The following is a 14,345-nucleotide window of genomic DNA, read 5'->3' on the forward strand; positions in this document are numbered from 1 at the left end:
AGTTGGAAATTTTATGTTCAGATAACCAAAAAAAAAAAAAAAAAAAAAAAAAAAAAAAAAAAAAAAAAGTCAGCCTTTCTATCACAGTATTTCCATTTTCCATTCTTAGTGAATGTGAGCAATCTGATCAGCTTGAAAGTACAAAGCCTCAGAACTGAAGCCCCAGGACCCTGGATGTGCTTGTGGGTGCTGTAGCAGCAGGTATATATGGGAGCAGCCTGGCCCAGAGTCCAGCCATGGTGAAACTACTCTCCTTCTGTGTGGGGACATGTGCCTGTGGGTTCAGTGCCAGAGCCTCCTGGGAGTGGGTAAGACAGATTCCTCTTAACCAAGGCAGAAATGAGAGCTGCTGGTTGAACTGTATGGGATCAAATGGGGACACGCCCACAAGCCCTGCACTCACCTTCTAGAGGTGTGTTTGTCAAAGGAATGTACATATTAGGATTATTCTTCATCTTCTTCACTCTTAAATGCTGCTAACACAGCCACTTCAAAACACTTGAGTAAACTCCTTTAATAAGCTCTTTGTAGAGTGAGGTCTCAAAGCTGAATAGCTCTCTTGACTTCAATAGGTGACAGGCAGAAATGGTCTGTTTGTATTTCAGGTCTTTATTGCTGGGGGTTTAGGCAGATTTCATAGACCTTACATTGGGTTTGTGTATGGGAGATCTACAAGTTCCATTTAGAGCATCTTCCCTTAAAACAACAGGAGAGAAGTTGTTTTCCTGTCTGAGGTATCATTGTGAGATTCATACTTTAGATTTTTTAATCCTTTTTTATTGGCTGCTATTAGTTGATATCTCTAAGACCATCTTTTCACATGATTACTTTTCATGGATGGCTTTACTTTTTCCATTGTAAAAAGAATAAAACCTTTTTTTCTCTCAAGTAATTTTCTAGCCAGTAAGAAACTATTGAATATCTTAGTGAAAGAGTCTTTATATGTCTTCATGTGAGTAGCTTTTTTTTGATAAACTGGTGCATATCCACATACTATAAATGGAATTTGAATTCTTAAGGTTGTCAAAAATGAACAGCTTGCTTCTTCTTCCTGTCTGAAATTTATCTGACCAAATGAAGTTCAGCTTAAAGCACAGATAGGTAATGAAACCAGCTATTGTGCAGGTAAGAAAATCTGCGATTAATTAAGTGGACCACATCTGGATGTGACCACAATCTAATCGTGAGGGGCTGTAAATAGCATCAAAGATTTGTGAGCGTTAGGTCTGTGGACAGCAGGAAATATTTGAAAGCCAAAGCAGGATCAAATGTTTGGGTAAAAATTATGGTTATAGCTAACCACAAATCAAGTGAGAGCCATTAGAATGTTGTTTGTTATCCTGTGGTTGAATGTAAATTCTCAACATTGCTCCTTTGATTCGTAAAGCAAATGAGGGTTAGGCTGCGACCTTGAAGACGTGTGAGACATTGAAGTGAGACAAGCAGGCTCTGCTGGCTTTCTTGTGCTCTGCCTTGGGAGGTTTTCTGAAGCATGATGTTTACCTCTTGCTCGAGTACAGCCATGGCTCCTCACTGCTGGACAGCCTGTTCAGTTTGTTTCTGCTGAAGAACATGCACCACCAAACCTTGCACTGGTGTCTGTACACAAGCAGTGCCTCCTACAGTAAAATGCTTCAAACACGGGCTGTGCTGGCATTTCCCTGCTGTGCTGTTAAAATGGTACATGCTGGCTAGTACTCTCTAGTAGTCATAACATCTTCATTGGTGTCTCATTTACTACCCTTCACAGACAGAGAAATGAAAGGAATTATGTTTATCTAAATGAAGGAGTTAAGGTCATATGTGAAGGTCAAAGATTTTAACAGTGGCCAGAGAAAAATAGTAGTATTATGCTCAGCTTCTTCACACATTGAGGGGAGAGCCATCCAGCCAATCTCTAGGCAGACTTGCTTAGACTTCAGAGGAAAAAACTCAGAAAAACTAGTGTCTTTCCTTGTGGACAGGACAGAGACTTACCAAAGGCAAGAAATAAAAGTTGGGGTGAAAATATCAGAAACTGACTGTCTGGGAAAGGAATCTAAGTCCACTAATGCAAAGTGTAAGTCTGAAAGATGAGGATCCAGAGCTTTCAGATGCCATAGCAGTATGTGCTTCCTTGTTCCTAATCGGCTGTACCTCCTGCCTGGAGGGAAAGGATTACATGAGCAGTATGTCTGTGATACCTTACTGTCTATACCTTATTGTCAACTTTCCCAGTCTGAATTTCTCCAGTGTGGCTGTTAGACACTGAGGGAGGCTCTGAAGGCCTTGTTAAAGTCAAGGCACAGAACATCCATTCCTCTCCATTCATGTGCTCAACTTGTCAGTGAATCACAAGTTCAGACACAACTTGACCTTGGTACGTCCATGATGGTTTATCTCAGTCTTCTTTTTTGTGTTTTTTTTTTTTGGTTTTTTTTTTTTTGTGTGTGTGTTTTTTTTTATTATTATTTTTTGGTTTTGTTTTGGTTTGGTTTGGTTTGTTTTTTTTTTTGTCCTTCCTACATTTGGAAATGGCTTCCATGAGGATGGGCTCTGCAGTCTTTCTGAGGGCTGTTAGGGTGACCAACCTGCAAGTGAGCCTCAGGTCCTCTTGCTCTAATGAAGATGGATGTGGCAGTTACTTTTTAGGCATCACCGCCAATCACCATGACCTCATCTGGTCCTAGAGATTTGTGTACATAAAGTTTTCCCAGGTGCTTCCTAACTTGATCTTTCTCATTTTCCCAGACTCAGTGGAAGTGATTTTACACAAAAATTCATGTGAATGAAAAATAATATACATACTTCTGTTTGACACACTTAAATCCAAAAGTCTTTTAAATTTGTTAGTAAATTTTGCATGGTGAAGACCATGGAATTGATAGAATTTTGCCCTGTCAAATCCATAAAGAGTCCAACCTCTGTGACTTGGCAAATTTCCAGTTGATGTCAACTTTGAAGTCAGTGAGGATTTCTTTGGAGGAAAGACATGAGGATTTGGATTAAAATATTTATTTATGATTGATAAATTAAGTCCACCTGGTCACCAGACAAGGAGAACATATAATACAAGAAGGAACAATTTGAGATTTCTTTTCAATTTCAGTTTAGTAGAACATTTTATTTCATTCCAAAGCAAAAGAAATCCTGGACTAACTGAAAAATGTAAAAGAATGTATTACTGGTAACAAAGCAGCAGGAGTGTTACTCATGTGGTAAAGGCTAATTTGAAAAGAAGCGCAATATCAACTTCATGTTTAGGTGTAAGAAATTAAATTTTTTGTTGTTTTGCAAAGACCTACATTTTGATTTCATGAGGATTGTAAGTGCCACCTTGTGGACATCATTATTCTTGTATCTCATTATAGGACACCGTGGTGAAGTAGAATAATAAAATTTAGTTTCAAAATCTGTGACAGAAATTAGTTATGTTTTCTCTGAGGTTTGGGAGATTTTGATTGATTTTCCAATATTGCTATTGATGTGCTGAGGTGGAAGAACACACTACTTCAATGGCTGTAAATAAAGCCAATACTTGTCTCACTGTGAAGTCCTACTACTTCATGATATTTGTAGTTCTTGCTGGAATTCCTTTGTTGATCACTCTCAGATCTTTCTCCTGAGTAAGCTATCAATGGAATACCATGGGAGTGAAACCCCAGATGTCTGGGATTCTGACAAGCTCCTTATGTTGTGACTCCCAGTGTGCTTGTGTGAAAGTGGCTGGATAAAATGGTTCATGCAATGTCAGGAAGTAGCCTGTGTGATTTTTGTGGGGGTGTGGGTTGCAGGGGTTTCGTTTTTGGACATCCTGGCCTTGGGTAGATCAGCTATGCCATGTTTGTAAAGGGTTTGGGGAATGTCTTCTCTCCAAAGCATAGGTACAGTGATGCCTGTTACAGCAAGCCCTGAGTTGGGCATTTCTACCCTTTTCACAAATAAAACCAAATTTTATTCTGAGGAATACAGAGTTTCTAATTCCATGCAGCTGATTTTCTGCTTGTTAATAACGTAAAGGTATTGTCATGAGGTATATTAAATATCTGCTGCTTATCTTAAAGCTGTCTCCTAAGGATCTGCAGCTTCCTCACTAGCCAAGTCAAATTCAAGCCTGTACTCCAGAAGTAAATCCCATGTGGTTTGTCTGTATGCTGCTTAGCAGTCAGCCAGTCACAAATTCCTACTTATCTCCAGGCTATACTTAGGTCATAACCAACATCAAAATTCCAGGATATCAAATCTCTTCCATGGCTTGCTGCTGGAGTGTTTTCTATGTTGTCACAAAACAGAAGCTGATTTATCTCAGATAAGTTGTTTTTTAAACTGTTAGAAAAAATGGCCAGCCGTGTTGTTTTTGTAAAAACACAGTTACATCCCTGGTCATCCAGGATTCCTTTAGTGTCTCATCTTAGGGAAGCTGTTTGATGGATTTTACAAATCAAGATCAGTTGGATGGGGCTTGGAACAATCTGGTTTAGAGGAAGGTGTTCCTGCCCATGGCAAAGAGGCTGGAACTGGGTCATCTTCAAGGTTCCCTTCCAACCCAAACCATTCTGTGATTCTAGGAAATGATTTTGTTTTAAGCTATCCTGTCCAGGTGTGTGTTACTGAGTGAGTGGAAGATTTTCTACTTGATGAACAGGTGGGTTTCTTCTCTAACTGTCTAGATGCAGTATAAAGATTTCTCACATACCTCTTTTGGTGAGAATAGGCTGAGTGCTCACTTTTAGAGGAGATTAAGACAAGACTATAGAGAAAGTAGTCCTGCTTCTGTAGAAAGCCTATTTTGAATTATAGCAAAATCAAAGCTCTCCACCTCTTTCCTGAGCAGCCGCTGTGGGAACTGTGTTGTTCAGCTTTTCTTTCAGCTGAGGAGTATGCAGTCAGCATGATCAATGCATTACTGCTCGTGGTGTGTTCTTGGATTTTGCCTGGCAGGATATTAAAACCTGTTGGCTACCTTGAAAACACCAAGTCTGAGAACTCTTTGGGTTTTATTGCTTTTTTCCTTACAGAAGACATTGCTGAAATGCTAATTCACAAAATCATATCAGAATTGATTCTTCTCCGAAAGTCATGCTATTCTCGGTTGTTGTGTCTGAAGTCTGCAGTTGTAAGATCTTGGAAAAAGAAATCTTACTTTATTTTGCAGAGCATCGGCTGTGACGACTATCTGGGTTCTGACAAGGTGATTGACAAGTGTGGAATATGTGGAGGGGACAACACTGCTTGCAAAGTTGTGTCTGGAGTTTTCAAACACACGCTAACAAATCTTGGCTACCACAAGATAGTGGAAATTCCTGAAGGAGCTACTAAAATCAACATTACTGAGATGTCAAAGAGCAACAACTATTTGGGTAAGTTGCATCTCAGTGAATGAAGAATGCTATGTGTGCTAGTGCAACTGGGTGGAGGTCATGCCAGGAAAGGCCTTCTGAGCAGTGTGAAATCAATGTCAAGAAGAAGAGAGGAAAGAAAATAAATCGTTAAACAGGTGTTTTGATCAGAACTAACTGGCTGTTTTTAATTCTACATTGATCTTACATGACAAACATTATAGACCTGTTACAGTCTATTTCCCTGCCTGTCTGACTTGTCTTTAGTTTCTCCTTTCAATCCGTTCCGCTGTGACGTTTCCCTTTCCCACATCATTAACCTTCTCTGATCAGTCAAGAATCCAGCCAAGCAGATGCTTATGTATATAAAAGGCTGCTTGAGTAGAAAAGAGCATCTTCTGATTGTCAAAGAGTTTCAGTTCTTTTAAAGTGAGATAATTTGATGTTGAGGAGATATTCACAGAATCCAAGGTCTTTGTACAGTTATTTATTCAGAAGCAGGTCCTTAATTCGAAACCATGGAGGATCCTGGAATATTTATAGAAACATAACATTTTAATGTATACTTCTAGATGTGTATAGTGGGTTGCAAATTAGAGATTATGTGGAATTTATACCAGATCTATATCAGTCTTGTGTGTATTTATGAACTGTGGCATTCCCCACTGTAACCTGTCATGTTCCCAGGTTACAAAGCCCTTAGTTTGTCTACATTTGTGCACGTTTTGCAGGCAATTCTGATGAGTGGACTGGAGAGACAAGAGTTACTTATGATTCATAAAACCTGCCCCTCACCCTTCAGTTTTCTCTTCACCATCCTTAGATCTGTCTTAAAAATTACCATTGCAGATGGTAAAATTGGAGCCACCTGAGAACTTCTGTGCTAGCTTGGTGTGGTTATTGCTAGAAACTGTCTAGCTGTACTAGAAGTTCCAAATGCCAGTCCTCTTGTTGGACAGCTGCTTTACCTCCCCTCTGGTGGGTAAAGCATCTCAGCTGCTGCTCAGGTACAAAAAAGGAAGGTGCTCATTATGGAATTGCTTTGACTCTTTTCTACTTTCTTCCCCTTAATTCCTGCTGAAGCTGGAATGAATTCCACAGAAACATTGCCTGTAGATGGGAGTTTATTATGGGGAACAGTCTGAACTGGAAAGTGTGTTCCATAATTTTACCAAAAATTTACTTCAAAATTGAAGAAATAGAATAAGCTACCCACAGTCCAAGAAAGCCAAATGTCCTGAACCTATTGTCTGGGTGGTCTTCTCAGTTCTTATTTGTCCTGGTTTCATACAAATGAGGTTTTGATATATTATATACCAATATACACCAGCGTTTGTTTTTTCATGTGTTGCGGCCCGTTTAAAATATAACACCACTTTCATGAGAACAGTTTGTATAGCATCCATCAACACTAACTTAAATGATGATGAACTAAACCAATCATTCTTTCTAAAGAATTTCCATGGATACTTGTACATTTGGTAGAAAATGGGTGAGAACATAGCAGACTTGGCAGTACAGTGAAAGTAGTCACATTACTAATATATAAAATCATGGAGTTGAATCTAATTTTTCTGTCAGATTTATGTGCCAGCATCTGAAAACAGCTGACAGAAAAACTCCCTTAACTATATTAAAATGTCCTGAGCCACTTGAACATTTTTGTAATGGGCAGGACAGAAAGAGAGTAACATTTTTGTTCGAAAATAACCAGGCTGTTGGCATGTATGGGAAAGTGACAGAGTTTTTCTTTCCCATGCTACTTCTTAACTCCTTATCCCCTGAGCTCTTGGTTTATGCTATCATCTTTTCTTTCTTTCTTTTTTTGTTTTTATCCATTTCATATGTTTTATTTAAATGTGCTGGTATGGATTTAGTCTGCTAAATTTGCCAGCTCCCTCCCATGTTAGGAATTTTTGAGGATGTAATTCCAGCCTAGAAGGATCCCAGCCACTCTGCTTACATTGTTACACAATAAACTTGGTTTGTTAAAGCAGGTGAGTTACACCAGGACAAAAATGAACATGTTCAAGCAGATCAGAAAGCTGAAAATAAGAGAAAGGCTTATCAAACAATTCATTGGACAAGTGAAATGCTAATTATGAAGTTGGTTTCTTGGCATATTGGTGGTCACAAATTTCTCACTGATAAAATAGCATTCAGAATTTAAACATTTTTATAGTGCATGTAACACTGGTGGAGCTGGGAAACATGAAAACTCAGACTGTTTTCACTATATTTATGATAATAAGCAGAAGTCTTGAACTTTAAAAATAAAAAAATTAAAATTATCCTTATGCTGAAGCAGCAACGAGGGAATTAACCCAGCAGCCATTCCTTTAAGGATGTAGTTGAGTGCTTTGCAAAACTGAATTTTCAATACCCTATTCTGTCATAATCCAGCTGTAGTCATCAGAGCTGCTTGTAAGCACCATTCCCTTTTTTTTTCCAAGGAGCATAAGTTGGTTGCTTTTGGTTTTTCTTTCACTTTGTACATTTTAGTTTCTTCAATGCAAAATTGGAAGTCAGCTCAAGGTCATTAAGGTATTTTTTAGGAGATGACAGCAGGTGTTCCTAAGTATCAGTTACTCTGTTTTTCTGTGTTTGGGAGATTGTCTTGAGTTCCATGTGGTTTCATTAAGCAGGTTTACCAAGCTCCACACTTTCCTCTACAGTACTAAGCAAGTGAGCAATCAGGAGTGTGCACAAGGAGATATTTCTTTAAAATCAGGAGGTGCTGGAAAAAGCAGGCAAGAATATGAGTTTCACACTCGGCTAGAAGTCATCCAAATGTTTGAAAGCTTCTCCATACTGCTTTTGTGAACTATTTTGTATTAGTCTATTGCTCATTTTTGTAAAGCCCTCATAAAAAGCACAGTTCTAACATTTCTGCTGAATATGATTCCACTTACTGAGTTTTCTCATTTTGAGGACTGCATTTTTGGCTTTTGCACACAAGCTGGAGTGATTTCAGAATAAAATTTTTAAGTTCTTGCCACTGGAAAACAATAAAATTCTGTTAAAAAGAGAAAGCATGACAGTGGTATATAAAGTGTTTCTGGAATGTTATCTGGGTAGTCAGAATATGCAGATTAAAGGAGATGGTCTAATTGGTTGTTCATAGAACTGTGCAATTAACTTTTCATAAAATCCCAGTTTGGAATGAAGTGGATTTCATACAGCACAAATAGAGTATTTTCTTCTCCCCCTGCCCAAGTATTCAAATTCTTTTTAGGCTTTCCACTTCTTGCAGATCTTTACTGTAGGAAGAGTGTCAATGTGATAAAGGAAAATTTTTTAGCAGTCAAGTTGGGAATGGGCTGCAACATTAACTAGTGTGTCTTAGTGAGCCAAAACAGACTAACTCTAATAGAGCCATGAGGTGTATCTGAAATTCCCCAGGAAACATCTCATGCTGGTTTTCTAGTGTGTGTTTGTTGGGAAAGAAAGCAGTCCAGTTTTGGAGTGCTATATAATAGCTATTCATAACTATTAATGATGTATTCATCAGTCTGTATATTTACTCTAGTTTTTTTTTACAGTTAAGAGAAAAAGCTGTGTATTAGCAACTCTATAAAGTGTAGAGAAGGCTACAGGCTGCACAGCCCTGAGCTATGTCAGAATGACTTCTCAAAGTCATTTTCAGCAGTATTTTCTTACTGGCTCATGTGTAACAGAACCTTTTGGTAACAGAACTGCTGACCTTGGACAGACCTTTCCATTGGCAAAGCACTTCTGTCACATGCTAGAGACAAAGACATACTTTTCATCCCACTGGTAATCATCAGTTGGACAGTTCTCATACCCCGACATGGGAAACTTGCCACTGAATTAAGTAGGACCATGATACCTTCAGTGGGACCAGCACGTTACAGCACTTGTGCTGCAAAACATGTGGGTTGGAGTAGAAATACTTCTGCATCTTTGGGATTGGGATTTGAGATAACAGCAGAATTTAAAGCCAGATAACACAGATCTGAAGTGATTAGTTGGAATGTGGGTTTTTTGCATATTGTGTCTTGAGAACCTAATTGAAAGAAGCTGGTTGCTATCCATATCCGCAGCCTCAGCTGCAAGGCAATCTGTTGGGAAGGAGGTGTGAGCAGTTCAAATGAAAATTTAGCTTAATACAGAGTTGAAAGATACAATGCACTTTAATGAACTTTAATTGAGATAATCTGGTAATGTCTGAAACTCGAGGAGCAGTTTGTTTCTGGGGCAGTTGTCTGTGTGTGGAGTCCTGTGGGTTTGGGATTGAGAGCAGGACAAGGTACCAGACACGCTGCCTGCCATCGCAAGCCTGCAGGGTTCTGAGGTGCCCTGTCCAGGGAAGGTGGATAATTCCCAGTGTGGGCAAGTCTCCTAACATTTTCCTTCTTACCTGAATGCTGTTTTCTACAAAGATTTTGTTTCATAGTGAATTTATTTAACTGCTAATTGTAAAGCTCATTACAGTTCCTTCAGGGAATATATTATGTATTTCAGTTTTGTTTTTCATGCAGTTCAGTCATTTCAGCCACTAAATGAGATAGAGACATCTTTGGATCTAATCCATTTTCCCAGCTTTCTGTAAAATGATACTCTACTTTTTCTAGCATCTTCTATTAGCACATGCCAGTATACACAATATATGATTAAAAGAAAAGTTGCAGATTAATATTTTTTAAACAAAGGTCCAAGAGATGTTATTAGCACTATTGTGGATATTGGTGTGCCTGAACATGAATATGATTTTAAGAAATTTGTTGTATGAAAACAACAGGGCCTGATACTAAGGGTGCTGTGAAAAGGTGCTCTGAAAACCATTTTTATTCAATATTCCCTGTAGCAGATAATATTCAAACATTGCATCTCATGATGAAAGATTGTTAGCAACTCTTGAACTTAAAATAACATTTCAAAATCACTTTAGAGATTCGAAATTACAGCGAATAAAGGTGTTAGATTAGAACACTGGCAGGAATTTAGAAGATAAACATTGCTAGAGGCACTGCTGTGATCGTGTGAAGAGCTTTATAATATATATACTCATTGATTTCCTTCATGTGGTGCTTATTGAGTCAACTAATATATTTCAAAATATACTTTTTAAATTGCTGTTAATGTTTATTTTCAATTTTATTTTTTACACAAGATTATATGTTTCTGTGCAAAAAAAAATGCAATTAATATAGTAATATGGAGGAGAGGATGCAGGTTGGAATTTTTAGGGCTTGGAATGAACTTTATACAAGGGATCTGCTTATAATAAACTTCTGTTCCAGTGCTTCAGTGTGCCTTGGGCTCAGTGGCTCTCCCACTGCAGGAGAACTGTCAGTACTCCATTGATAATTCTCACATTTCTCACATTTCTGTTCAAAACCAAAGCCTGCAGTTTGTCATTTGAGTTTATGCAGTGCTGTAACCCAGAGCTATGCTATTATGTATGTTTATTGTGATGGATCTGAGACCTTCCCAAGGACTTGAACATTGTGTTAATCATTGAATGCATCCCTGTATGTGTCAGTGCTTTTGAGTTGGAGTGTCTCTCTTGCATCTGTGGCTTCCTGAATACATTACTTTAAAACAAATGTAATTACAATATCTGGATAAGAATAACTATTTTTTTGTCCTTTGTACTCTTGACTGTTCTCTGCTGGAGTTAAACAACAAAGATATTTCTTAGTATAGCCAACAATGTGCTCCAAAATGTGGAAAAAAGATTTAAGGAATCACTTCTTAAATAAACTGAAGTTAGACACAGCAAGTTCAAACCATAAGGAAACTTCAGAGTGAATTACTAGTGTCTGAAGAGGTAATTACAATCAGTGTGTAAACTTAAGCAGCACATTTTGAATAATGTTCTTAAGAAATGCTTTTTATGATTAGGTATCCTAGTGAAACTGTTGTGTCCCCTATTTCCTGAATACTGAACTGGAGAGTCAGGAAATACTACACAGGAAGAAGAGGAACTTGGGGGGTTTTTGGAAAATGTTTGCAAATCAAGTGTTCTGATAAAAACATGTAACTGGCAATATAAGTTGATAACTCCTGGTTATTGGCTTCTAGCTTGCCTCTTTGTCTCCACTCAGTCTTGTCCTTCAGTGCTTCAGATTCTATATTTGGTCAAATATTTTCTGTCTCTACCAGACTGGCCATTAATAGCTGCTTTAGAAATTTTGGGGCACCTTAAAGGTTTCAATTCAATGTCAGTTTTAGAAGAGACCTGATGAGCAGAGAAGATTCTGACTTTTTCCACTTAATTCAGTTTAGTTAGTTAGCATTGCTAGTTGTAGATATGTTGATTCTCTGAATTGATAATGCTTTAATTAATTGCTCTCTGTGTGGCCATGCCTTAATTCAAAAGCAACACAGGTCTCCTGAGAGACTCATCTTTCTCACCAGGGATTTAAAAACAGCCTTGAAACTAAAGTGTCTAATGCTGACCTATCCAGGAAAGTACTTTTCCATGGCTGTTATTTTCTGCACAGAAGCCTAGGGTCTGATCAGGCAAACATGCATTTTTTAGCAACTACCCAGTTCAGTGCCTGTGATTTAATATTACAGTAATTGCTGACAGATTCCCTGCAGGATTTACATTTAACTGGGTATGCTGGCCTGAGAAATTTAATAGGTCACATTTCCTTGAGCTGAAAAGTGTGGTATTGTTGTTGGTTGGTTATGGCTAAATGGGTTTATATGGTGATTTTTAATAATTTCATGGTCTTCTTCTGCAAACTGCAGTTTCAGTATGTGTGGGGCCTGCAGCTTGCTCTGACATTAAGTGGTGTTAATTACCTTTACCATAGCCAGTCTGGCTCCCATATTCTGTGTGAAAGGTTCAAGGCAATGGTGGAAAGGAATGAGGAGTCTCTGGTTTATGCCTGGGGATGACAGGAATCTTAGAAGTATATTCTGGCAAGAAGTTCTGGATCAGCCTGAGTTTGGATCTTGCTCTTTGTGGTTGTATTCCTGTGTCCGTGGATAATGTATGTATAGATAAGCTAGGAGGGAGAATTAAGACCAACACAAGCTTGCTTCTAATGCAAAAGGGTTATAAACCAATAGGAGACAGTATATCAAGACAAACAGAGATTTGCAATTGCTCCCTTTCTAATATTTCTCACCTGTAGTTCATTATTAGGCTGTCCAGTTCTCCCTGTACACACACTTACACTTCTATACACTTTCAGTTATTGTCCTTAAAATGGTTTCAAACTGATTTTTCAGAGAGTGTTTCTTTCACTAAATAAATGTTCATCTTACTATACCCAACATGTATTATTTGGCTGGGATGACCACTTACTAAAACCCTCGAAGCTGTTAAGACTTTGGATGAAATTCAACCCTAATGAATTCAACTCCACTGAATTCAAGTTGCACAAGCATCTTACCTAGTGTAATGACCTGTAGTTGGAACAGAATATATCCAGGACATTATTCTTTGCTGACCATATATTTTTTTCAACTACTGCTGTTGCTTAAATAATTACAATTTAGAGTTTCTGGCAGGGTTATCTTATTATAGTAAATTCCAAGGTGACCTTTTCCCTTCTGGCTTCATTAAATAGCCAACTAATATCTAATACTCTGTATAGTGGTCTGTAGGGTTCCAGGCACATTTTGAAAACATACAAAAGAAATACTTTCTCAAAAGCTAGTTTGTTTATTTTTATATATTAAATGGCTGATCTTGAAAAGAATTACAAAAAGACGGGCTTTGCTGCTCCTCTGGGTGATGGAAATACTCTTTTCTCTGGCCTCAGGTTAAGCCTTGATGGCTAGGCTAACTTGTGTGTCCCAGCTTTCCACCACTGTCTCACAAAACAGTTCTCTGCAGGTCACTTGCCATCAGTGTTTTCACTCAGGAGCTTTGAAATAAATTTCTCCTTGGTTGCTGAGGGCAGGAGGTCTGAGGGATAGCCCTGAGCTGGGGTGCTGAGCAAGAGTTGCCTTGCTTGGGAAGCTCGTGACTTTGCATCTAGTCTGAATCTCCAGGAGAATTCTCCATGTTGCTGTTTTTCCAGGTAAATGGCTTTTTGTTTCTTTCCAGCTGCTAATGCTGGCTGTGCTTTTTGGCTCATACCTGCTCATTGGTGGCAGTGGTCATGACCAGTTTTGGAACCCACAGAAATCACGTTTTCATTTCCTAGTTGTGTCATTGTATGACAGAGGTGGTGGTGTATTTTTTTACCATTTGTTTGTAAGCATTGTTCTTATAAAAACAGCCCTTTCTACAACAGAGCAGCAGCTGAAGCCTGCTGTTGCTTTGATGATCTGCCCTGCAAATACATCATCTGAACAGCAGCCAGCAGCAATGAGTCCCACTGAGGTGTTGGTTTCAAAAGTTCTATATTAAAGGAATAGTGTTTTCCTTCTCATTAAATAGGGAAAGATTGCTCTGAAAGGCAGGGAAAGGATAAAGAGCAATATGCAAAATAGGAAACTGAGGAAACTCAGAAAGGCTGGTTGTTCAGTTTGACTTGTAAAACACCCAGCAATCTGGTTGCTTATATAACTTTGCAAACCCCCTTGGCATGGAAGTCTCTAGAGAACTGACTGCAAGATTTTCAGTATTTCCTGCTTCTTGTCAGACCCCAAAATCTTTAATTTCAGCCTTCCTCACAGTGTTTTGATTAGACTTCTGTTTCCAGTTATGGACAGAACCAAGGAACTTGAATGCAAAAATTTCAAAGAAGATGCATTAAAACATGAAAGAGATGGTCTGTTTGAACAGTCTTTATTAATCTGAACCCAATTAATGGGACCTTTTTAGGTCTCGAAGCTTTAAATTATTTTTGTCTTCTAGCTGATGACCAAACCACCAAGCAGTTTCCATGCAAACACTCCCTTGAAGGGTGCACAGTGTTTGGAATATCAACACATTGTTTGTTCAAAGCTACTTAAAATACCTAAGCTCTCTGAACCATGGGTGCTAATGGGGCACCTTTTGGTGGGTGCATTTCATGGCACTGGCCAATACTCAGTAAAATGAATTCTCCTCTGACTAATGCAGCTGACTCTCTGCTTTCACTCATTTTCCCTTTG

General features: G+C 38.5%; 1 protein-coding gene across 3 annotated transcripts in view; it reads left to right on the forward strand.

The window, feature by feature from the left end:
• The window catches only part of THSD4 (thrombospondin type 1 domain containing 4), a 243,561-nt gene that overhangs the window by 181,576 nt on the left and 47,640 nt on the right, over positions 1-14,345 (forward strand). For all 3 annotated transcript variants that reach the window (XM_053988291.1, XM_053988292.1, XM_053988293.1), the window contains one exon: positions 5,135-5,339. In XM_053988291.1, coding sequence (XP_053844266.1) covers positions 5,135-5,339 — 205 coding nt within the window. The remainder of the gene's footprint in view (positions 1-5,134; positions 5,340-14,345) is intronic.

This window comes from Vidua macroura, chromosome 12 (genome assembly GCF_024509145.1).
Source record: "Vidua macroura isolate BioBank_ID:100142 chromosome 12, ASM2450914v1, whole genome shotgun sequence".
Lineage (NCBI taxonomy): Eukaryota > Metazoa > Chordata > Aves > Passeriformes > Viduidae > Vidua > Vidua macroura.